General features: G+C 43.1%; 1 protein-coding gene across 6 annotated transcripts in view; it reads left to right on the top strand.

Annotated features, from left to right (window-relative positions):
• Positions 1-26,051, top strand: part of TLE1 (TLE family member 1, transcriptional corepressor) — an 89,929-nt gene that overhangs the window by 5,325 nt on the left and 58,553 nt on the right. For 5 of the 6 annotated variants that reach the window (XM_029202545.1, XM_029202544.1, XM_029202549.1 and 2 more), the window contains exon 5: positions 24,692-24,754. In XM_029202545.1, coding sequence (XP_029058378.1) covers positions 24,692-24,754 — 63 coding nt within the window. Of the gene's footprint in view, positions 1-5,668; positions 6,613-24,691; positions 24,755-26,051 lie in introns of those variants that run through there. The other variant, XM_029202548.1, reaches the window with a different exon arrangement.

Raw genomic sequence — 26,051 nt, 5'->3', positions numbered from 1 at the left:
GAGATTGAGCTTTCTCTTAAACTCATGAACTCAAAGGATTTAATAACCTCACCGACTCCATACAAGGGAATGCCACCTCTGTGTGATGTGTGCTGGTGCTGGATTTATTGGGGGAGCTACAGAAGGTGTGAAATTCTTCTGGGTTCCTGTAGGTTGCTTGGTGGAGTGACCTCTTCTTTATCGCGTAGGAAGAAGGAAGAAGGGGCGAGGAGGGTCGGGAACCCCATGGTGTGAAAATAGTTTTCTAATGAGTTTCTGTATTCCATTGGGCATTTGTGGGTATGTATCGTCTGTCCATGAGCCAGTGTGCATTAATAATATGCTTAGTAATTTGAAAGATGTGAAAAGCTGAGAGACGCTGTGTTCTTCATAGTAGGATATTAAGCCCCCTGAAATTTAGTTTATCTTGTAAATGCTGACAGACCCTTAACGAGAGTGGTATGCAGAACAGTGCTGTAATTCAGTTTAAAGTGGCCTTACATTTGAAAAACATGCTTCTGAATGTCACACATTAATAATAAGTTCTGAGGAGGCATTTGGTGCAGCTAGTAATCATAATTCTTATTAAAACTGGTGACGTCTGGCCCCCAGGGTGTAGCCAGGCTCAAATTGATGCTTTTTGCCGCCTGATCACCAGCATGGCCTAAGTGCTCATTATATTGTAGAGAGGGCCTTTGGAGCTCTCATTAGATTTGACAGGAATTCTCTCTAGGGGGAAACTGGGCATTAGCGAGACTCCTGACAGGCTGAAATTAGTCCTGCTTTATGGCTTATAACCAAATGCTAGCAAGGCATCATCAGGGGACAGAAAAAATTGTCATTTCTGACAACATCTTTGTTACTGAAAAAAAATGCAGTGATGGGGAAACTTTCCGCGGAGAGAGCTTTAATGTTGTTAAGATTTGTCTCCAGTGTGATGACCGCTCTCCTCCCCACCTTTCAGCGGCTTTGTCGGAGGAGTGAGTTTGAGAGGTTTCAGTGTGAAATCTCACCACCGATTTTTCCGTGTGGAAGTTTTAAAGTGGAAGTGCGTCCAAATCAAGAATGGTATAATTGTGGTTTCCTTATTTGGTTTGGTGCCCGCAGTCTGTGTTTATGTTGTGTCAACACTTCCTGATAAGCCTTCCCCTCACTTTCTCTGCTTCTCTTTGCGGCTGGTTACCGAAAAGTCAATGAAATCAGGATGGTCATGGATATTTAAATCTTTAATCGTAGCATGAAGACAAAAATATTTTTCCTTTGAGCCTTTTATAGATTCCTGCCTGTCCTCTTTTCAGGTAGATCGTGTAAACTCTAGATATCTCTATACAGAGAGGTGGAGGCTCTTCATGAAAGATGGAGCAATTCTGATACCACCAGTGTTAGGGTACATGAAAAAGTAGCAGGTTAACGTGAGTCTAATTGTGTTTGAGGGCTGTGCCTAGTGTGTTTGGCAGTGTGATATTTAAAGTTTTTTTTCTGTCACGTGGAGTGGTATTACCTCCTTTGATATTTTGGGGACTAAGATGCGCTGTAAGTACTTATATAAGCCTGATTTATCCCACTTGTATACCTTTTCAGCACACTGATGAAGCCGTGCTATAAGTTGTCATTGGTGGCGTGAATTTGTACAGCACTTAGTTTTCAAAAGCGATTTGCCTCATCCTGTGAAGTAGATTGGGTGGTAGGTGTTAGGTAGGTGTTTTGCTCTGCCTGCAACTTTGGGTGCGTGCTCAGAGTCTGGGACTTGTCAGGGCCAAGCATCTATTTAAGCTTGAGTTTGGCTCACTTGGGTCCCAATTCAGCACTTCTTCCCTGTCTCCCTCCTCCCCCACTGCCATTGGAGCATGAGGCCAGTGGTGGAATCACCCTTGGGCCTGTGCTTAGCGACCCAAGTCTACCCCACTGCGTGCCTGTTCTCAGTGTTTGTCTGTTTTGATCAACTTCATCATTTGTGAGACACCTTGGGGTGAGCCTCATGTTCTAAAAATTAGGAAAATCCGCAGTACTGACTGGTCTGTGGGGACCACAGCTGTGGGTAGGTAGGAAGTTGTAACCAACTGAGCAGTACTGTCCGCAGGTTAAAATGAGTCGAAGAACCAAAGAAAATTTGAAACGTGTTATCGGGGCTCTGGTTGAGCCCCAGTGATGCAGTGAGTTTGATCATTTACTTTGCCTCTCTGTGCCTGTGTTCTTCTGAAGGCAGGCAGTGAGTGCTTAGGGCTCTCCAGGGTGGTGGAAGAATTTAAAAATAAATGAAAGGACTAGCTCTGAAAGGAAAGTATTCTGCAATCCTGATTGTGGGGTGGGGAAGGAGAGGAGAAAGAGAAAAAAAAACCAGGCGAGAGCTGAACATTTCCAAACTCTGTGTGATAGTTCAGCAAGCACAGTGTCTCAGACCATATAAATTTTGGAGTGAAACTGCTTTCACAGTTTTGATGTGTGCTTTAAAGTTTCTCTTTAGAAAGAAATTGTTCTTTAGTAGTGTTCTAAAAGTGTTAAGGTGGAACTGTTAGGGATTCACCTGTGGGTTAATTCCTTAGATGTGGCTCTTACTATTTGTACGTTTTACCTTTCTTCCTGTTTTTAAACCATTGGGTTTTCAGTCTGCAGTTTCTCATTTTGAGATTTTTTTTTTTTAAGTCAGTATCTCAGAATGGAACTGACCAGCTGGAGTATAGGAACTTAGAGTTAAGCCCCACCTCGTAATACAAAGAAGGTAGCTGTCTTCAAGGTTGGAGTGGTCTCCCACTTGATTTCATTAGCCAGGCCTGTCCTTTACAAGTAGGAGTTAAGAGATAAAGCTCCCTGTGTTTAGAACCTAGATTCCGAGGTGCAAGATTAGCCTTTGTTTTTTATTGGCAAGCAGGGCGGATTCTTCACTCCTTAAGCAGCACCCTCCTGACCCCTTCCACAGCTGGACTAGTTGCAGATTTCTGTCCAGGGCCTGGCCTAGGGTGAGGTGAGTGAGGCCTTTGCCTCCGGCACAGAGTTTAAAGGAGGTGTCAAAAAGTTTAGCACTCAAGGTGAACAGTATTTTTAAAGTTCAAAATTAAAGCCAAAAAACCCATGAGGAACAAAATGTCAGCATTTTATGTAAAGACAGGATGTGATAGGGTCCGGTGAGGCCAGGGAGGCACGTGTTGGGTCAGAGAACCTCCCTCCCCTCCCCTTTGTTCTGCCATCTCCAGAGGGCTGGGCTGAGACCCGAATGTCCCGCTTATCTCTGGGATCTACCTTGGTGTAAGATAGAGTGGGTTAAGGTCACTTATTTAGGGATTTCAGTTAGTGACTGGGTGAGTCATTAACAAGTTGCCTGGCCCTGGTTTCCCCCGGTCTGTAAAAAGGGTTAGACTAGGCAGGCCCTAAAGTAGGGCTCCTCTCACCAGAGGGGACTCATTCCTCCAGAGGCATGAGTCCCCGCCAGGCTTCGGAACCCAGCACCTTGTGTGTCAGTTAAGGAGAGTCTGTCCAGGGGGCTTCAGATGTTCCTCCAAATAGTGTTTATTAAGAAACACAGAAAGGAAAATCTGTTCCTTTAGCAAATATTTAAATAAATCATGTTGTGTGGTAGGTACCCTAAAGATATATTCAGTTACTGGCTCCTGGAACCATTTTGAGTTTCGCTAGATCTAAGTCTTCAGCTTTTCTATTATTAAACTTCTGTGGTCTCTAGAAGTGGATTAAACTAAGAAACTGACTGGACTCTCATTAAGGTTTGATTGACTCAGTCATGTCCCGTGCCCCCCGCCACCCTTCCTATCCATGGTGCTTACTGTTGCTTCAGGTTTTTAAAAATTGAAATTCTCAGGACTAGTACTTTTAATGTGGAATATTTGGTGTAATGGTTTTTAATTAAACTTTAGAGAGCTGTTTTGGGAAGTTGGCTTACTGGACAAGATTAGGCATTTATAGCTTCAACATAGTGTTTGCTAATGGGATTGGTGAGTTCTGTAGTGAGAAGTGTGCCATAGGATTGTTCCATGAACGTGGCTTGATGTTTGAAGTAGAGTCTGTGTTTGTGGGGGGGTGTGGGTGTAGGCGTGGGCCTTCAGGTGTGGGAGAGATTTTCTAATTTTTTTCTGAGGCATGGTTTGATCAGAAAAATGAAAAAAGATTACCAAAATTTTAACATAAGTTAAGAGATTCATATGTTACCATTCACTTGGTTAAAGAAAAAAATGGTCTCTAAAATTGTTTGAAAAACTACCATGATTACAGAACTGCTCAGTTTATAGATCACCCAGTCACCATAACACTTTTTGTGAAACTCCAAGAAACGTTGACAAAAAGTTTTAACCTGTGATTTCACACAAGTCTGTATTTCATTATTTTGCATTTCAATTTTTAGTAACTACTAAGTTTTTAATTCTGTTTGTCTGCTTTGAAGCAACATACAGTCATAACCATGAGAACATTGTTTACCCCCCTTCCCCAGCATGTTTTCATACTAAGTATAACAAACACAGTTTTTTAGTTTTTCTAGTAGTATTATTTGCTACTTAGTCATCTTTGACCACAAAATATGTTCGCGAGAAAAGGGTAGTGTGAAGCTTATTTTGGGTATAAGGAAAAAATAAGCTAGAAGAATTCTGTGCATTGAATCGATTTTTTCATCTGCCGAATAGAGAAAAACTGCTACTAAGTGTGGTAGGTGTACATTGCTGTGCACGCCGGAAGGGTAGTGCACCTATTTCCAATAGATACTCATTAGATAATCATTATTCACTTAATAAAGCAGAATCAGTTGTCTTTGAGAATGTAGGTACGTTTGAACTTGTGTGTCCAACTCATGCAGTTTGTTAAACCGCTGAAATACATGTGGTACTAGACTGGGTTCTTTGTTTTGGTTTGTTTTGTTTTGTTTTGGCTGCACCGCACAGCTTACAGAATCTTAGTTCCCCAGCCAGGGATTGAACCCATGCCCTCAGCAGTGAAAGTGTGGAGCCCTAACCACTGGACAGCCAGGGAATTCACTGCACTGGGTTTGATATTAGTGTCATTGCTGATCTAACTAGCTTATTAGTCTGTGGTACTTTGTGCAGCCTGTCAGTAAAAAGTTTAAAAACATATCCCCAGACTTGTTTACTTATCATTTATAAGTTCTGTAAATATGTTACTGTACTGGTATGTTGTATACATGTATAATACATGGAAATTTTAAATGAAGGGGTTAAAATCAAAGTTCTTATATTCTCAGTGCTCCCTATTGGCTTGTCCAGAGTGGCCCCTGGGACACCCCCACTCCACGGTCAAGACCACTAGCCCACATTTTAAACAGCCTTGGAACGCTCGCCCTGGAAGGGAACACCTTTAAGGTGGTGAATGCAGAATTCCTTTAGGGGCATGGGTCTTTTGGCCTCCTAGGTATGCCTGTTTTTTTCTGATTTTGACTTCCCACTCCGGTAATTGCCTCTTTGCCCATCACTCACAGCCTTGTGTATCTGCCTCTGGTTATTGTCTCTGCCAGTCTTACATGGTTACCTCTGTCCTCTTCCCTCCAGGCCCTTTAATCCAGCCAGATGGGTCCCTCCTTCATACCTAAAATATGTTTTGTGTTTTTCTGTTTTCCTAAAAGTCCAGGCTATTTTGTCAAACTTCACATGGCCTCCTTCAGTATCCTTCAAGGTCTAGTTCAAATACCAACACTGCCTGTTTACTTCAAGGTCTTCCATGGCTGCTCCAACAGGAGGCTGTCACATGGCTTATTGTTGCTCTGATTTTTGTAGTATTGTTTTTTTATGTGCCTTTTTCTGTTATTCCAGCTGTGTTGCAGTCTGCTTGAGGCTTGAATTTGAGACTTGCATCTTCCCTTCCCAGTGAGTTCGAGTAGGCATTTAAGTAGCATTTAATGTGCCCCTTAGGTAGAGCGGTAATTGTCACTGTTTTGGATCCTGAACCCGTATGAAAATCAGGTGAAAGCTGCTTGGCAAAAAAAAAAGTACACCTTTTAATACACAAGATAGCTTTGCCCAACAATTTTGGCTGTTTGTGGACATCTTAAGATCTTTCAGCAAGTCCTTGGAATCCAGATTAAAAACTTGGATCTACAGTACCAGTATGGCTCCTTATGCTAAAATTAAGAATGAAATGTTTGGTTTCACTAGATGTTTTATCGGATTACAGTTCTAATCTCATCCAGGCACTTTTGCTCAGTTGTTTTTCTTTTGGAAAAGTGATTTATAGTCAGATATCCACTGAGGCTTCTTAATGGGGAGTTTAATTATGGTAATATATTTGTGTTTGTAGTAAAAAAAAAAAAAAAGAGAGAGAGAGAGAGAGAAAACAAAAGTAGCATGTTTCTGAGGCCTGGGTTTCCGTGTGAATTGAATGTGTGCATGCATCACCGCCCTGGGAACCACTGCTCATCTCCTAAGGGTGACCACAGCCACTAATAGAGCTGTGGATAAGTTGCATTACAAGCTTCTCCAAGGCATTAGACTTGACTTAGTCACCAGGTTTCTTAATAATAATGATTATACCCACTGATTATTTACTTAAAAGTCTTTACAGAGTCCCTCCCCCCACCCCAAACACTTTTGTTACGAAGAATTTCAACTATACAGAAAAGGAGAGAGAGTACAGCGAACACCCTGTATTATACCCACCTATTTGATACCAGGAGTCTATAAGGTAACGTTTTTGTAATATCTGCCTGTCACGTATCTTGCATATAGCTTTTGCCCTCCCCTCACCCCGAAAGATAAATAGATAATTCAAGCCTTTCTTTAGCAGCCAACTCCATTTGAGACTGATGCACGTGAAAGTGGGAGTTTCTCCAGGTACACTTTAAGAATTCCATCTGAACAGGTGTTTATAGCATATTATAACATTTTCCTCGTTAACTTGCCTTTTTGTTTTTGGCATGGTTGTATTAGATGATGCACCATTATGTGGTGTCAGGGTGCTTGCTTTTCAGCTGTCACCTGAATGCAGAGGTTTGTACTTAAACAGAAAAGCCAGATTCCCCTTCCCAAGCCCTTGTACCTTTTGGCCTTTGATAACGCCCCTTTAAGATGTGATCAGCATATTCACTGGGGGAACAGCTTTAGTGTTTATAGGTAGGAAACCAGGAAGTAATTGTGCAAAAGGACTCTGATTTTGAACTTTGTGTGGATGGAAGCTGTCCTGGTGGAGAATTTAGGTTGGCCTCAGAGGCCGTGGGTGGTATAGGGGTGTGAAGTACCAGAAAACAAAACCTCTTTGAGGACCCCAGCATGTGGAGGAGGCTCTCCAAGGCTAGGGCCTCCAGGAGCGCAGCCTTTGTCTGTCCTTGGCGCCCTCTTGATGCCTTGAGTAAACAGTCGGGCAGAGCCTCTTACAAGTAAGGTGACCGGCCAGTGTATTGACACGCACAGACACAATAGAAAACTGCGTTAGGAGGCGAGCCATTGGGATTTGCAGTAAATATATTACAGAACACAAGTGACTTGCCGATACTGCTTGTTTAGCAGTTTGCAAGGGCAATGGCAGTATGGATTTTTGAATTAGAAGGGAAGGGCTGTTCTCTCTCTGTGCAGGAACATCTAGTTGATGGCTGGGGAGAAAATTGATTTAGAGAACAAAATGCAGCCGCCTTTATTTGTGCCACTTGAAAGGCTTCTATGGATTAGTGAGTGAAAATAAAAAGGTCGCTCTCAGTTTAGGAAAGGGGGGTCTTAACATTGATCTGCATCTTGGTCTGGTATGGAGAGAATAATGGATGGGCCACCGGGATGGAGGAAGGGTGTCCAGTGCCCACGCAGCCTACAGCTACAGGTGCCCGCTCGGTTCTCAGACAGTTGTCTATTTCAGCAGTTTGGCTTTCAAAAGTCAGCTTCTTGGGTTTATTGTAGAGTAAGCTTATTTGGGACATTAGAGTAAGTAGTCATAGCTCCATCCATTGAGCTCCTTGTGCCCTAGGAACTGTACTGTAGGACCTCTCTGTAGATCCTTCCAGTCTCCCTTGGATACTAATTATTCCTCCTTACAAAGAAAGAACAGGCTAGAACGGGGGTCCATTAGCCGTCCGAGGTCTGTTAGGATCCGGGCCGCACAGCAGCAGGTGAGCGGCGGGGGAGCAAGCGAAGCAAAGCTTCATCTGCCACTCCCCGTCGCTCGCACTGTCACCTGAATCATCCCGCCCGCCCCCCAGTCTGTGAAAAATTGTCTTCCACAGTAGCAGTCCCTGGTGCCAAAAAGGTTGGGGACCGCTGGGCTAGAAGGTTAGGGGATGACAATAGCACCTACTGGATAGGGTAGTTATCAGGATTGAGTGAGTTTCTGTGTGCAGGAGTCTGGCACTTGGGCACTCTCAGGACAGCTGTTCTCAAAATCTGTTACCTAAATCTATTATTGTCCCTTTAAAACTGTACCCTGCCCTTGGAATTCTAGGCCATGATTCCATCTTGTTTTTGCAAGCCCAGTTTCCTTCCTTCCTGCATCTGAACTGTTCACTTTTCATTATTTCTCCTCAATTACAAAGTTTTTTTATTCTGAGATCAGAAGCATTTATCTCTAAGCTCAAAAGGAGACTTCTTTTTAGGTTCCTATTGGCAATCTCTGTTGTCTAAAGAATCTAGAGGAATTAAGATGCCTTATTTAAGCCAAACAGCAAAATGTACCCTTGGAAGGCAACAGCCTTAAGTTAATACAACTACCAGTGAGAATAGCTTTGTGTTGAGTTTTTTCATTTAAGGGGATGGATGAACAACAAAGAGGATTTGGTTCATTTTATTGAAGTGAGTTTTGGCAAAATAAAGGATGGGAGGTGCGTTTCTGATTTTTTTATTTTTAATGAAATGTGGAAAATCCAACTTCGAATTTGAAGAGAGTTTTGTCATCTTGAAAAAAAAGGGGTGTGTGTGTGTGTGTATGTGTGTGTGAATTACATGACCAAGTTGTTGCTTTGTTGGAGAAAAAAAATTGTGCGCCTTGATGTTGTATACATACGTATAGTTTTATTTTGGCTATGAAAACTTGTGAAGTGCGTGCAGAAGTTTGAGTAGATAATTGTGTTGCAGTATTCTCCAGGTACTACGTGGGCTTGAGATTTCTGTGGACTGTCAATTCACAGCTGCTGCTTATGTGCTAATATTTGAGGAAGCAGGGAAAACACAGGAGGGAGAAAAGCCAGGGCCATTGGGATTAGACAGACTGGGAGTTTAGGCTGTTGACTCTTATTGCCAAGCATGATGCAGTAGCAACTTTTTGTAAGTATTTGGGATAAAAGAGGACACAGTCGACAATACCTGCCAATACCTGCTCTCACACTTGCTTAAAAGCTCGGCTGCCTGCTGACATCGGTGTGCTGAGAAGCTCCACGTTGCGTCTGTTTGTGTTTAGATTGAGTCCTGAAGTCCTCTGAGTGTCTGTACGGGAAGCACGAGGTTCTTGACAACCCCTTCGGCCTGCCAGTTGGCCTGGGTTCCAGAGCCTTTTCCTTTTGTAACCCGGCTGGCTCTCTTACAGTGCCTGGGCCCTGAGCTCCCGCGGAGCAAATCTCTTTGCACAGCTACTGAGGAGATTGGAATTGGACCACTGAAATGTGTCCAACTTCTGTACTTTTTAGCTGACCAAAAGGCCAAAATCATACCACTAACTCAAGAGCGGAACTGCTGACTTTGAAATCTTATAAGAAATCTGTATTTCATAATTGACTGCCCTGGATGCTGTGATACTCATGAATTAAATGAAATAATAAGGGGGTGTCACATTTCAACTGTGGATTTCTCTAAGGGTGCAGAGATTTTTGAACTGGTCGCTAAATCTGTATTCATTCTCATTTCTTACAATGTATCAGATGTAGCTTTACCCGCCTAAAAGAGCCCCAGGCAAATCAGCGTTGGTGTACTACTGTCATCTTGTGCAGCCATTGTTTCGGTCATGATTTTATCATAAGGGCAAATAACCCCAAAATGCTGTGGTTTCTATTTTATTATTTTTTGTGATTAGCATGCAGAATTATTCTTGTCAGTTTCCCTCCAAGTACTGAAATTGATCAAGGTTTATGCGGAATGAGTACCAATTGTTCCTTCTCAAATTAAAATAGTATAAAAGGGGGCTTTTGAGTAGAGTTTGCACAGTGAGAATATTGGTATTGACACCACTTATACTTTGGAGTATAGTTTGAAGACCAGATTCTACTGTGTGTTGCATACTGGTTAATATGGCTGTAAAGAGGAGATGAATGTGGCTACTTTTCCAAGTCTATTACTCAGGAGGACTGTAAATTTGATTGGCTGTTACAATTCTAGCAGAATCATTCGATTTGAGAGCAATAGAAAGATAAGATATCCAATTACCCAAATGATTTGCAGGGTTAGCCAACGTTGTCATGGAGACACGAGTTGGAACAAATTAAATTTTAAGCAACAAAATAATCTTAAAGCCCGTCTGGGAACAAGAAAATTTGGCAGTGGCACTTACCTGAATTGAATCTTAGCTTGACACGATGTTGTTTGACATTGATATACTGTGGGGGCCTCAACTTATATATGGTGCAGCCATTACCTTCAAAAAAGGAGCTTGGCCTAACCGGTAAAGGGGAGTATTAGTGTAAAGTTAGGATATTAACATTTATTCCATGGCTTAAATGATAATTGGGCTCTGGGTTCCCAGGAATATTTTGTATTTAAGGCTTGAAATGCCTTAATAAGGATTAAGCAGCATTAATTGGACACTTGGAAAAAAAGACTTATTTTGCAGCAGCGCAGTTTTTGGAACTGCTGTTCCCCTTTGTGTGTGTGTTAGCAGACGTAATAGAAATCGTGTGGATGTCTTTTGGTGGGGGGGTGGAGGTGTAAGCATGCATATATTTGCATGTACAAATAAGGAGATTTCTGGCACATGCCCCAGCTCTGCAGATGATTCTCCGTGTTCGTTAAAATTTCTGCTTTGCAGTACTGCTTGCAGACTGGAAAATTACTTTCCAAACTTGAGCTGATGACCTAAAACCTGAGTAAGTGTCAGTCTGGGGCTTAGAAGGTTATTTCCCCTTATTAATGTATTGTTTAACTGGTTCCTGGCTTGTGCTGCGGATTTGAAAACAGCCGAGTAGCCCAGAAGGAGGGAGGCTTTTTATCCACATGTCTATTAGACAGATGGAGATGGAAATTGGTCTGAGGTCAAGCCATTTGCAGCATTCTCACAGCCTTCGATTTTCCTCTCATCCTCACCGCAGATCATCTCAAATGATTCAGTAATGACCAAAAGTGCAACATTGACCTTTATTCCTGGTGGATTACTGTGTTTCACAGTCCAAATGGCAGGAAGTCTATTCTGTTCTTCCAGAAGGAGGTCGACATTATTGAGCCAGCCCAGCCCTGTGGGAACCACACGAGTGCAGACCAGTGTAACACAATACGGGGGTTAAATTTGGTTTCTTGTGCTCTGGGAAACAAGAATTGACATGTCCTGAACCCACATAATTAATGGGAGAATATCTAGGATGCTTTCTAAAAACACAAGCACAGAAATTGATTTGTCCACTTGTAAAATAACTGGTGAATGATAGAAGTGATAACTTCTGGTGGCCCCTGGTTTAGAAATTGTTCTCACTTCCGTGACCCAATGTTCTTTTTTTAAATTTATTTATTTATAAATTCTTTTATTTTTGGCTGCGTTGGGTCTTCGTCGCTGCACGTGGGCTTTCTCTAGTTGCGGCGAGCAGGGGTTGCTCTTCGTTGCAGTGCGCGGGCTTCTCGTTGCGGTGGCTTCTCTTGTTGCGGAGCATGGGCTCTAGGCACACGGGCTTCAGTAGTTGTGGCTCGCGGGCTCTAGAGCACAGGCTCAGTAGTTGCGGCGCACGGGCCCAGTTGCTCCGTGGCATGTGGGATCTTCCTGGACCAGGGCTTGAACCTGTATCCCCTGCATTGGCAGGCAGACTTTTAACCACTGTGCCACCAGGAAAGCCTGACCCAGTGTTCTTTTATCCCTTCTTGTTTAATGCTTCCCCAGTAAATCTTAGACAACACGTTATAACACTGTATCATTTAAAAATTACAAGTTGAGGGACTTCCCTTGTGGTGCAGTGGTTAAGAATCCGTCTGCCAATGCAGAGGACATGGGTTCAATCCCTGGTCCGGGAAGATCCCACATGCCACGGAGCAGCTAAGCCTGTGAGCCACAACTGCTGAGCCCACGTGCCGCAACTACTGAAGCCCATGCACCCGTGCTCCACAACAAGAGAAGCCACCACAATGAGAAGCCTGCACACCACAACAAAGAGTAGCCCCCGCTCGCCGCAACTAGAGAAAAACCTGCGCGCAGCAACGAAGACTCAATGCAGCCAAAAATAAATAAATAAAATACAAAAATTAAAAAAAAAATTACAAGTTGATATGATTGGTCATAAGGGGGTTTTTCTTTATATACTTTTAGTTATATATACTCCTGGTCAATCCAAGTAACCCTGAGTAAATTATCCTCATAGAGCACACTTTGTTTCCCTGAACGTAGCTTAATTGTTATCTTGGAGAAATGATGATTATTTTTCTCTTGCTTTGATTTCTCTGTGGATTGTATTGTGTTGTGATGATCAGTTTATTTTGTTTTTTTAAAAGTTAATTTGTGGGGACTTCCCTGGTGATCCAGGGGTTAAGACTCCATGCTTCCAATGCGGGGGTGCAGGTTGGATCCCTGGTCAGGGAACTAAGGTCCAGCATGCCATACAGGGTGGCCAAAGGAAAAAAAAAAAAAGAATTAATTTGTATTTAAAATATTTCTCCTTGCCTCCACCTGCATAGCTGGTTGAGTTAATATTCTGTGACTTTTGAATGCATTCATGAAGTCTGTTGTCTAGTATCCTTGTACTTACCATCTTGTAAATACTTAAAACTTTTCCAAAAAGGTATGCTTTGAAGATTTTCTCCAGCCTCCCAGATTTCATTTCAGTTATGATACTAAGGTGTTTTTTAAAGAAGATGTTGGGGGTAGGAGTTTATTAATTAATTAATTTATTTTTGCTGTTTTGGGTCTTCGTTTCTGTGCGTGGGCTTTCTCTAGTTTTGGCAAGCGGGGGCCACTCTTCATCGCGGTGCGCGGGCCTCTCACCATCGCGGCCTCTCTTGTTGCGGAGCACAGGCTCCAGACGCGCAGGCTCAGTAGTTGTGGTTCACGGGCCTAGCTGCTCTGCGGCATGTGGGATCCTCCCAGACCAGGGCTCAAACCCGTGTCCCCTGCATTAGCAGGCAGATTCTCAACCGCTGCATCACCAGGGAAGCCCCCTAAGGTGTTTTTGAGAAAATATTTTTTTTTCCCACTGTTGACTTCGCTGCGCACAAGTTCTGTTTCTGCCTCAGTGGCTCCCAGCCTTTGATGCCCCTCTGGCACTTGCTGGGTTCAGCAGAGCACTGTTGCTGAGGCAGAGGCCGATTCCCAGTTTGCAGTAGATCCCCCTCCCTTCAAATTCATCTTCTGGCCACTCTGGGGGGTAAATTGCATACTGGAGCTTCGCAGGTTTCTTGGCACATGGTGTTGATTGAAAAGAGAATCCCAGGTTTCCACTTGGAATGCCAGGAACCTTGCCTTCCTTCCCAAAGGACCACCTCTCCAGCAGCTCAGCCTGTGAGGAAGAAGGCCCAGGGATGGGGCTTCCCAACTGAGACTGAGTTTGGGACTCACATGGCCTTAGCGATGCATGCACACACACGTGTCTAACTTGGGGCCATTCTGCTGCCATGCCACATGGCTTTGATGGCATAGGCCTCTTGATGGAGTAGCTGCTTTCCCTACGAAGTTGCTCTGGAAGAAGAGTGGCAGCCGTCCTTCATGTGTGTGGGTCATTCAGCTGTAGCATGTTTTTTAAATTAGGGAACCACGGTCCCATGGTCACCTAAGGCAGGAAATTCCTTTCCCACTATCTGGATTGGCTAAAGATTCCAACCTGTTAGGGAAACATTCACACCAAACTGCTTATTCAGTGATTTCCAAATAAGATGTGGGGAAGGGGATGATGAGAAGTGCTAAAGCTAATGATAAATTGTGCTTTATAGTTGTGTGCACTGGGTGTTTGCTTTGTCATGATGGAAGTCAGGGACATAGTGACACAGACCCTTGGAAGTCAGTACCAACCAAAGATGGGTTACACAGGCCTAAAAGGTTGCCATGATGAAAAGGAAAGGGTTTAAGTGTTATTGCAAGGAAAATAACATTCCAAGTTCTGAATAAAGACCATTCTCATAAACCTGGTTTTCCAAGGCGACTTGGTTTTTGCATATTCCCGTGCAGTCTTTGTCTTTACATAGGCATATTTTATTTTCGTAATTGTAATTTTAGCCTTCATGCCATGATGATGTAGCTGGCTCTTCCTCCCACTGATCTTCCTGCTACTGTATGATATTATCTAATTTCTCATGAGCTCCCTAATGACTAAGACCTGTGAAGAAGGTGAAAGGTGTAGGCTTGCTCTCTTTCCATTCCCAGAACAATAGGTGGTGACTTCACGGTAGCGTTCCGTGATTCACCCCGTGGAGTTTGTCTTGAAACCCTTCTTGTGGTGCAAAAGAGTGCATTTTCCTTTGACACCACCGAACGCTGTCTTTTTCCATCATGGGACAAGTCATTACAATTTCCTGTGAACAGCACTTTCTGAACTCCATAACAAGGGTTTCTGAATAATGGAAATGTGCTGTTCAGGCACTGAAACAGCTGCGATGCCTTTGTCAAGGATGCATCTTTACCAGAATGACAAAGTGAAGCCCAAATGCACTGCTTGGCAACAGTTGGGTCAAAACATTTAAGTCATTAATTAGAAGGAACTGAAGGGGGAAGAATTTACACAAATACACAGCGTTGCAGACTCAACTTCATCATGGAAAATGCAACTGAATTCTTAAAAAAAAAAAAAAAAAAGGAGGGCAGTCCTCAAGTGGAGCCTGCCAAGCTTGTCATTTGCAAATAAATCAGAAGACCGTCATTGCAGGAAGGAGGACCAGTGAATAGAGTTGCTTTGTCATTCTTTGATGGGCCCCACACTCAAGCCTGCTATTAAAAATGAATGCATTCAAGAGGCTCTGCATTAAGAACGTAAACAATTAAGGGCACTTGAGTTGCTCTGCTGAGAGCTGCTGCGAAGATCCCAGAGCTTTCTCTGGAGATGCGAGCCCTTGCAATCTGCCTCTCGAGGAGCCGGAGTACGGGAGCAATTAGTGTTGCTATCTCGCCTCGGCAGCCTTCAGCAGGTTATTCTTTCCCTTTATTTTAACCCCTTCTTGTTTGGAGAGAAGCTGTGAGTGTGAAAGGTGACAAGTGAAAGGAGAGAGTCTGTGCCCCTTTGGAAAGGGCTGGGGTTTAGAATGCTTGCTTGCAGGAGCTGCCAAGTGAGGGGGGAGACGGAACATAAAAGTTAGGATCTGCCCATAATTGGCGACTTGTGTTCTGATTAATTGAGCCACTGATGGGGTTCTGTCATCTGGTACTCTTTGTTTTGCTTTAATCATCAGGTTGAAGAAGGGGAAAGATTACATTGCCACAGGTGGACTCATTTGAATGAATATTGTTTGAGGTTTCCCACAGTAGTCAGATGGGTTCTTCCAGCCCCAGTCCGTGTTCTTGCCTTGGTTTTGTTTTGTAAAAATGTGTGGAGGTACATGTAAAAGTATGAGATTAGATCACTCCCTAACACCATACACAAAAATATTGTCAAAATGGATTAAAGACCTAAATGTAAGGCCAGAAACTATCAAACCCTTAGAGGAAAACATAGGCAGAACACTCTAGGACATAAATCACAGCAAGATCCTTTCTGACCCACCTCCTAGAGTAATGGAAATAAAAACAAAAATAAACAAATGGGACCTAATGAAACTTCAAAGCTTTTGCACAACAAAGGAAACCATAAACAAGACCAAAAGACAACGCTCAGAATGGGAGAAAATATTTGCAAATGAAGCAACTGACAAAGGATTAATCTCCAAAATTTACAAGCAGCTCATGCAGCTCGATAACAAAAAAACAAACAACCCAATCCAAAAATGGGCAGAAGACCTAAATAGACATTTCTCCAAAGAAGATATACAGATTGCCAACAAACACATGAAAGAATGCTCAACATCATTAATCATTAGAGAAATGCAAATCAGAACTACAGTGAGATATCATCTCACACCAGTCAGAATGGCCATCATCAAAAAATCTAGCAACAGTAAATGCTGGAGAGGGTGTGGAGAAAAGGGAACCCTCTTGCACTGCTGGTGGGAATGTGAATTGGTACAGCCACTATGGAGAACAGTATGGAGGTTCCTTAAAAAACTATAAATAGAACTACCATATGACCCAGCAATCCCACTACTGGGCATATCCCCTGAGAAAACTATAATTCCAAAAGAGTCATGTACCAAAATGTTCATTGCAGCTCTATTTACAATAGCCAGGAGATGGAAGCAACCTAAGTGTCCATCATCAGATGAATGGATAAAGAAGATGTGGCACATATATACAGTGGAATATTACTCAGCCATAAAAAGAAACAAAATTGAGTTATTTGTAGTGAGGTGGATGGACCTAGAGGCTGTCATACAGAGTGAAGTAAGTCAGAAAGAGAAAGACAAATACCATATGCTAACACATATATATGGAATCTAAGAAAAAAATGTCATAAAGAACCTGGGGTAAGATGGGAATAAAGATACAGACCTACTGGAGAATGGACTTGAGGATATGGGGAGGGGGAAGGGTAAGCTGGGACAAAGTGAGAGAGTGGCATGGACATATATACACTACCAAACGTAAAATAGATAGCTAGTGGGAAGCAGCCGCATAGCACAGGGAGATCAGCTCGGTGCTTTGTGACCACCTAGAGGGGTGGGATAGGGAGGGTGGGAGGGAGGGAGACGCAAGAGATATGGGAACACATGTATATGTATAACTGATTCACTTTGTTATAAAGCAGAAACTAACACCATTGTAAAGCAATTATACTCCAATAAAGATGTTAAAAAAAAAAAAAAAAAGGGCTTCTCTGGTGGCGCAGTGGTTGAGAGTACGCCTGCTGATGCAGGGGACACGGGTTCCTGCCCCGGTCCGGGAGGATCCCACATGCCGCGGAGCGGCTGGGCCCATGAGCCATGGCCGCTGAGCCTGCGCGTCCGGAGCCTGTGCTCCGCGACGGGAGAGGCCACAACAGTGAGAGGCCCGCGTACTGCAAAAAAAAAAACCACAAAAAAACAAAAAGCAGTGTGGAGAAAGGCGGTCATCTCTCACTGTGGCAAGGCTTTGGAGAAAGGCAGGCCTGACCTCCCCTCCTGTTTCTGACCTAGGTGAGTTATTTTAACCTTCCGGTCCAGTCTCCAAGGGCACCTACGCTGGCTGCCGCTTAGACCCTGGATGTAGCTGGAGCTGGTGTGTGCCAAGCAGTAGATGCTGCCGCTGTCATGGTTATTCATTGGCACTGTTCTTAAAGTGTGGTCCCTAGTCCAACAAGCTGCAGAGCACCTGGGGCCTTGTTAGAAATACAGATGCTGGGGCCCCAGACCTCCTGGCTGAGAAACTCTAGGTGTGGGCCCAGCTGTCTGTGTTTTACCAAGCCTTTCAGGTGATCCTGATGCATTCTTATGTTTGAAAACCGCCGGTAACCTCATAACCATTATATCGTCAGCTTAGAGACCCCAAGTCCTTTTCATTTGGATTTCCCCCAAATTGTGGTTAGTCATTTATCGACGTCATTATATTTTAAACAGAGCTACTCTGATGCATTAGAACTTCAGATAAAATTCGCTTTTCATGAGTGTGCTGGTGAAGCATGGTGCTAGGATGGGACATGGTCTGGTGACTCGCCAGTGTTCTGAAGGAGGTCTCTAGGCCAAGAAGCCTTTCCCCCTCCTGTAAAGGGGTGGGGGGAGTATTGGAAGTTTATTTGCAGAGTTTTGCGTATATCATTTTGGGTATGCAGTTTTAGTCAAACATTTTGAATTTTCTTTAGGCGCATCAGATGTCATCTTCAGGAAATAGAGATGTACTTGAGGATGTGTTTTTGTGGATTTTGCTTTATTGGTGGGCCAGGTTGTCTGATGTTAGGGCTGAGGCACTAATTCTCTTTGCCTGCGAAGGGGAGGACAAAAGTGCAGTTTGGCTGCTACTTGTTTATTTAAGGTTTGCAATTTATAACTGTGGCTCCTTGTGAAATGCCTACTTTGCCTTGCACTGTACTTCTGCCAAAGACAGCAGGAGTACAGTGACCCTGTCAGTGACAGACCGGGGCCACTTGTTGTAGTACCGTTGTTGGCTGAGCGATGACATGGCCTTGGCCTTGTACCGCTGTGGTCCTGTTAGGGCTGTATTGCTTTGCAAACAAGGCTGAGTACATCAGCTTTGTTTCTGGTCTAGAGTATGTTCCAATTTCCCACTTCTGCTTCCTGGAGAAAGGACTAGGCAGCAACGTGGCTTTTAATCTTTATGATCCTGGGCAAATCATTTCCTTTAGGCATTGGCTTCTCCATATGTGACATGAAGATTGTTAGAGGGCCGGGCACCCAAAGGGTTTTAGGGTTTGCCAGCATCCTTGTGACTCAGTGCCAGGGTCAATCACAGGAGTGGTGGGCCTGATCACCCTTTGCTCCCTTCCCTGTTTAATAATACATCCAAACGATAAATCAAGGGCGGCATCTACAAGGTCACTGGAGGGGGGGAAATGGCACTGATAACCCTGCTACAGCAGGATAATCACTGGTTTTATTTGGGGTATCAAATTACAGCGCTTGGCCACATGCATATGTTGTAAAACAAACAAAAAACAGTCACACTAACACCACAGCTTTGTTCTTCCCCTCCTGCTTCATCTAGTAAATGTGTTGGCCATTTAAGCATCATTATCTTAAACATGACTTTAAAATGGTTACTTGCCTTGGCTTTGGGTTGAGGTCATGTATTTAACCCTTTCTCCTAGTACTAGACAACTGATTTATCAGGAGGGCAAATGTTAAGTTTTTAAAAAGCTGCAGATGGTCGTGATGTGTTGAACTACTGTTATATTTTTACCTGACTTTTCCTCTTTTGCTTTGAAACTCGTGCTGCAGTGAGCAGCTTCATGCATGGAATGCTTTTCATTTGAACTATTTCCTTACGATAAATTTTTAGCTGTGGGAAGCCTTACCAAAAGGTTTGAATAATTTCATGCACTTGAAACACATTGCCCAGTTGCTTTCCAAGACAACTGTACCGATTTACTCTGTCATCAGTAATGTGTGATTGCTCCAGTTTCCCAGAAGACTCATCATCGTTGGATTTCATTAATTTATTTTTAATAAACTAACTTAACTGGTGCAGAATGACCCACTTTACTTACAACAACATTTGCATTTTATTTGGTTGCTGGTGAGGTTGAACATTTTTCTGTATTGAAGGCTGTCATTTCACAGACCCTGAACCTTCTCGTCAGAAGGGATTTAGAGATTATCTGTTTCCTTTTGTGTGCTTTGTTTTCATGTTCTTGCCTGTTTATCTGTTGCCAGGCACTTCTTACCAGCTCTCCACTGTGTTTTTCTCTTGGCCTCCTGCTTGGTTTGAGGAAACAGAAAGATCAGTTTGCCAGCCCTCAGCATAAGCGGCATTTTTTATGATCCATCAATTTGCAATTTAATGGTGGTGGAGTTTCCCCTCCGTAAGCTGACTTTGGGCGAGGTGCCATTGTGTTGCTTTGAGACCCATGGGCAATTACTCTTAAGCAGTCCTCGCCCTGCTTTCAGCCTACAACAACCTTCATTATGTATTACTCTGTGTGTAGTGGAGAAGTGGGCAGCCGTTGGGGAGCAGGCTGGCTCTTCAGTCTGGAAATTAGATGAGGTGGGAGGAGTATGAAAAGGTGGAAAGGCGAGCTTTTAGGAATCATGAAGTCTAAAAACTTAAGTTCAGGTGCTCAGAAGAACATGCCTTCAGTTTAAGAGCTCTGCAACATGTACCAGGGTTTGGTTCATTGCTGGCCTTTGAGGTATTTGGCCTATTTAACTCAGTTAAAATATACATGTACCTGAATCTTGTACCTACTAAGATGCAATTTCTTACTATAAACAGAGCTTTATTCTGACACTGGTTAGGAACGGTTTTTGTGGTTACATCTTGGTCATTGAGTTTAGGGTGTATGGGGATTCCGTTTTGGTTCAGCGAGGCATTCCTTTGAAAGTCCCACATGTGGAATGTGTACCCTCTGGTCAGTTTTGGTGGGGAGGGTTCAGCGAGGAGCTGTATCAAAGTGTTCAGCCAGAGTGTTCTGCTTCCCTGTTATGTTGAGAAGACTTGATGCTGGAAGCTGTTAGGAAACTGTCCAGAAGCTTCACGTAAGATGTGATTTTAAACATAAAGTCTTAGTTTGCCAAATGATGGTAAATGCTTTGGAGGATCTTGAAGGGCCTAGAGTTTGTTTATTGGTGTTACGGGAGAAAGGCAGCTTCTACATGGATTTGAGGTAGGCCTTGAAGGATTGGGATAAGAGCAAAGCACTTCGTAATAGTGCAGCTGTAGTTTACATATTAGCTTACTTGATTCTGCTGAAACACTGAAGTAGGTTGGTGATAAGAGACCTGGGGCTCAGTGGTTGAAGTGACTTAACTCAGGACACCTAATACTAGTGTCCTGAGATGCAAACCCAAGTTTTTGGATTATGAGGGCCAACCGTGTTACCATAAGCAAGTCAGTGAGAAGGGAGTTGGCCTTGACAGGGAGAATAAAAGCTGGTTCTAGACAGATAATTTGGACTCCTGCTTCCTGCTGCCTCAGTGGGTGGTGGCTGTCCCTGAAGTAAGGCCTAATGCTGGGGCCTTAACCAAGCTGGTTAAGTTTCTGGGCACAAAGTTTCCACACAAATCTGGTTTAGGGCTAGCTCTTGAATGCTGACTTAGTTTTGTTGCCTTACATGGTGTCAGAAGTACAGGCACAGGGTAAGTTTACTTATAAACGTTATGACTGTTAGTAGGTACCAAATACGTCTTCAGCTTTGGGCAGGAAAATGATTTCCAGGTGGGAAATACAGTTAGCCTGCAGTTTGTTTTTTTTTTTCCCCACTGGAGTTGTCTAGTCTTTGGAAGAGGTAGAAAGAAGGCAGTCTGAAAAGGTTACAGAACTTTCTTAACACCTGCTTAAGCAGGGTCAACTATACAGTTTAACCTGCTTGTAAACTCTGTGGTCAGGAATAGAAGCACGGGTGGAAAACACTACTACTTGTTAATTTGTGCTAAATTAAAGTTCTTATCAGAATACCGTTGTGTTGAAGCAAGAGATAATACTAAAGAATCACTGTCAGTTTTTATGCTGCCATCCAGACTATTTTAAGGGCTGGGGTGGTGGTGATGTCTTAGACCTCCCAAAGCACCGTCAGGGAAATAAGTTGCATCCTCACGCTGCTAGGAGTAGGTACTCTATAGCTGGCTCGGAGAATTTTAAGGTAAATCAGAGGTGAGATTTGAATCCAGGCCTCCTTGATCAAAGTTAAACTCACTTGTCAGAGGATAGTTTTAAGATTAGGGTTTATAGACCTGGCAGAGGGAGGAGACAGCTGGGATAAGATCCTTCTCTGTTGTTCTTATTTCCGTTTCTTCTCCAGACCATTTATTTAGAATTCCCAGGACAAATGGTATGGCTTTTGATGTTTCTTCATCAGTTTGAGCTTTGAACTTTAACCCTGGTCCTCCTGTTTCAGTCTTAGCTACTCTAACTCAATTTATATGGTCTGTGCTTTAATCTGTACTTCTTTTATTTTGTTCTTAATATTAAATGTTTAATGTTAAAGGTTTACAAGTTGATTTCATTCAGACCAGGTCTTAACTGTTCCCTGACAGTCAAGTTCACTTCTACCTTGAAGCCACTCTATGTAATAACATATATAATTATTAATTAAAGAGGAGATCATCTTTCCTTCTTAAACTAAAGTAAATTCCGTGTAGGTCAAGTGATTAACTGCAGAAAGTACAGCCATAGCAGCACTAGAAGAAAATTAAGAATGGCTTCTGTAATTTGGGGGTGTTCTAATCCTGACCCAAAGGCCAGGAACGTAGGAAGACTATTTTTTAGTTTGACCACGTAAAAAACAAAGCTATGCACAGCAAAAAATCCATCATAAGCAAGGTTGAAAGACAGGTAACAAGGTGGAAAAACTGGAAAAGTCAGTATTTGTCCTATGGAAAGAGCTACTACCAAAAGACAAGGATGAATAAATACCAAAAGAAAAAAAGAGAAAGGAAAAATAAAGTGGACCAGTCAATATAAGAAAAGATGTTTAACTTCAGGAAGAATCCAAGTAATGCAAACAAAAATGAGGTCATTTTAAAATCTATTAGATGGATAAAGATTTTTAAAAGGTTAACAAAACCCAGTATTGACACTGGGTGGGGGAGCAGGCACCCTCATAGACTGGTGATGATGTAAATTGGTAAGCTTCTCTGCTGGGCAGTTTATCAGCATGCATTACAGTTTAAAATATGCATACACTTTGACCTAGCAATTTCACTTCTAGAGATTCCTTTTAGAGATCCAGGGAGAGAGTTATTCGACATACAGTGTGTAATTGTGGAAAATTAGGTGAAACATAAATATCCCCTGATATTGGGAGTGTTGAGACACCCGTCTGCTTGTATAGTGGGATATATTTTTGTGTGTGTGTGTGTGTGGTACCCGGGCCTCTCACTGCTGTGGCCTCTCCCGTTGCGGAGCACAGGCTCCAGACGCGCAGGCTCGGCGGCCATGGCTCACGGGCCCAGCCACTCCGCGGCATGTGGGATCTTCCCAGACCGGGGCACAAACCCGTGTCCCCTGCATCGGCAGGCGGACTCTCAACCACTGTGCCACCAGGGAAGCCCAAGTGGGATATATTGATGATGTCCTTATTCATATCTGTTTTTATTGAGTGGAAATAACAAATTACAGAAAAGCAGTATACGTATTGGGACCCCTTGGTATCAAAGTGTCCCTCTCCACTCTGGGCTTCTGCACACACAGATAATGAGAGCCTGGGGTGCTGCTTCCCAGGATCACCAGAATGTTACTGTGGTAATCTCTGGATGGTGGACTTAGGGTTATTTTAACTTTCTTGTATATTTCTATATAGTATACATCTGTGTGTATGTGCTCAAAGTGAGCGGATGTCATTTTTAAAATTGGAAAACATGAAGGGAATTTTAGAGATGGGAAAAGTACAGAATGCTGTTGGAATGTATGGCAGGTAGGAAGTGGGGAGCAAGGACCTCAGAGTCCACAGAGGGCATCCCTACTCCTTTACATCTACCCAGATATATAGTGTAGAACCCTGTTGCAAAGGCAAGGGTAGCCCGTCCATGCTTTCATGACCTTGAGTTAGCTTGAGTGGGTGGCTGTGATCAAATGAACTGGGTAGGGCTGACCCAGTTCTGTGTTTGCACCTAGTATAGCTGCACCCTTTTTGCATGTATGTATCTGTTTGCCCCGCTTGTTCAAGCAAGGTCATGGGTTTGTTCTCTGTACCAGTCATTTCCCCTTCCAGTACATTTCTTCCAAGGCACTGTCTGTAACCCTATCTCATTGGTGGTCAGGGAGAATTGAGTTGGGTTGGCCTAAATCCAATCCCATAAAACCAAAGGCTTGTTGCTCAGTTAACTGGAATCATCTCAGAGGACAAAAGGCAGCTCTTTTTTATGTACTTGATTATACAGTTCCTGAGGTTTCTACTTTGTCTCACTTATTCCATTCTCTCTTTCTCAAGGGTATGGATTTTGCGCTTCATAATTTTCTTCTCCTCGTAATGCTTTTCATTGCCTAATTCAGTAATAGAGGCAGCATTAGTAAGCATTGACAGAAAATGATGAAATAAATAAGGCCTATGTGGGACTCTTTGGATGACTTTTTTTTTTTTTTTTTTTAAAGCAGAACTGGTTCTTCAGAGTTAGAGGAAAGCAGGGCTCCTTTGCATTACTGGAGGGTGTTGGAGGTGGGGTGGGCATGTGGATCCTACCCTAGCCTGGGAGCAGAGCACACTTCATTCCCTTCTTTGCCAGTTTGTCCCTCTTGTAGAGGGACTGCTGTGCATTTGGAGCTGAGCAGGGACTTTTCTTACTTTCTCTAGAACAGCCTGTGCCGCAGACACTCAGGACACATTTTCCTGAACTCAGTGGAACCGTGGGCCCTGTCAGTGAGGTCCTGGCATTTGATGCGGAATTGTGGTGAAACTTCACAGATAGCCAGAATACCTTGACTTGACTGTCACTCTGGACTTGAGTTCTGTTTCAGCAGTGTTTTCTAGGCTTGTTTGAAATTTTGAGGCTCAGCGAAGGCTTCCTAACATTAACGTCCTCTTTCAGTTGTGCAGGCATTGAGACAAGTGGGAAGGAGGTCTTCTTCCACTTGCTCTAGACCTTATCTTGAGAGCTAGACTGCTTTGGCGGTGCCCCTGCTCCCCAGGGTTCTGACTCCGGCTTGAATGAACTTGCTATATGAATGTGCCCTGATATGCCGTTATTGAATAAGTGTTCGGAGAGGTTTGCAATCCCACCAGGTTAAATGATTACATAGCCTTAAACAGTGTAGATTTTCCAGCTCAGTTAAACTACCCATTATCTCTTAAGTGACCAATAACGCGTGCGATTATGTCTTACTTTGCAAGTGGGATTAATATCTACTGTTTATCTCAAGATAAATATTGCTCACATAGCCTGGGAAAGCAATTTTATGCCCTCAAGAGTGAGGCAGTGGAGGACTCAGATGTTGGGTATGAAGTTTTATCTTTCTGAACTGATTATGAAATACACTAAACATTTATATCGCTTTGTCTTTATAGACTGAAATCGCCAAGAGATTGAATACGATTTGTGCACAAGTCATCCCATTTCTGTCTCAGGAAGTAAGTAAAACTGTTCAGCTGTTAAAGTGCAATTATGTTGCTTCTCTGTTTGCAAATTAGCTAGTTTTAAGATGTTAATTTTATCACGAGGAACAAGTGTGAAGAACATCTGTTACAGCTGAAGTGTGTAAACCCCCTGCTGTTCCATCTAACAGATCTGAGGGGACACTGTAGAAGTGGTGACAATAGCTCAACCTTAAATTAATTTTTTTCTGTGGAAAACTGCAAAACGACTATCAAGCATAAAGCTTTTCTTTCCTCAGAGGAGTAGTATAAATCAGCTTGATAGCTACTGATGATTCACGTGTCCTTTCTCTAGAGAGCTTTTCGTTTACTGCGTTTTAAAAATGGTTCCATCAGGGTTGACTTGACCACGGGAGCAGGTATTTCATTTATCCTTGTACATCGGGGCAGATTGACTTAATGCTGTCCATGGAGGGAGTGGATGCCAATACTATTAAGGATAAGACCATTCATGTTACCTGTTCATGTTACCTGTTCATGTTACTTTAGCTTATGGAGTTATATACATATATAAGCCATTTTATTAAGTTACAAAGTAATAGAAGTTTACCCTTAATATTTGAGAGGGAAAAGCTCTTTATGTGAGTAATCTATGACTCAAAACCAGTTATGTTTTAGTTTTGCCTTTACTCTTGGATACAAGCTAATAAATGCAAAACTGTTTTAAGTGTGTACAGGATGCTTATATCTTGAGACAGTGAAAAACTTATGGGCCTTGGAGCTGGAATACTGAGTGTTTGCTCTCATTGGCATCTACTTTTCCATGCTGGGTAGCACCATCTCTGCTGTTATTATGGCAGCCTTTTCCAGCATAGCGTTTACTCGATGTTACAGTTTAGATTTGTTGGCCTTTTTTTTTTTTTTAATTTATTTTTGGTTGTGTTGGGTCTTCTTGCTGCGCTTGGGCTTCCTCTAGTTGCGGTGAGCGGGGGCTACTCTTTGTTGCGGAGCGCGGGCTTCTCTTGTTGCGGAGCATGGGCTCTAGGCATGCGGGCTTCAGTAGTTGTGGCTCGTGGGCTCAGCTGCTCCGCGGCATGTGGGATCTTCCCGGACCAGGACTCGAACCCGAGTCCCCTGCATTGGCAGGTGGATTTTTAACCGCTGTGCCGTCAGGGACCCTATTGGCCTTTTGAAGCCTGTTGTTCATTAGATTTTAGTAATCCTGGTCTCTGCTACAGTCTCCTTTCTCCCAGAGACCTGTGGCTTTGTTTTTATTTGTGGGTGGAGCTGGGAGGTGCTTAGGCTATTTCCAGCCTGTGATCTCAGAGTGTGT

This window comes from Monodon monoceros, unplaced genomic scaffold (genome assembly GCF_005190385.1).
Source record: "Monodon monoceros isolate NGI ecotype Baffin Bay Population unplaced genomic scaffold, NGI_Narwhal_1 Super_Scaffold_5, whole genome shotgun sequence".
Taxonomy (NCBI): domain Eukaryota; kingdom Metazoa; phylum Chordata; class Mammalia; order Artiodactyla; family Monodontidae; genus Monodon; species Monodon monoceros.
This window is presented reverse-complemented; position numbering and strand designations above follow the sequence as displayed.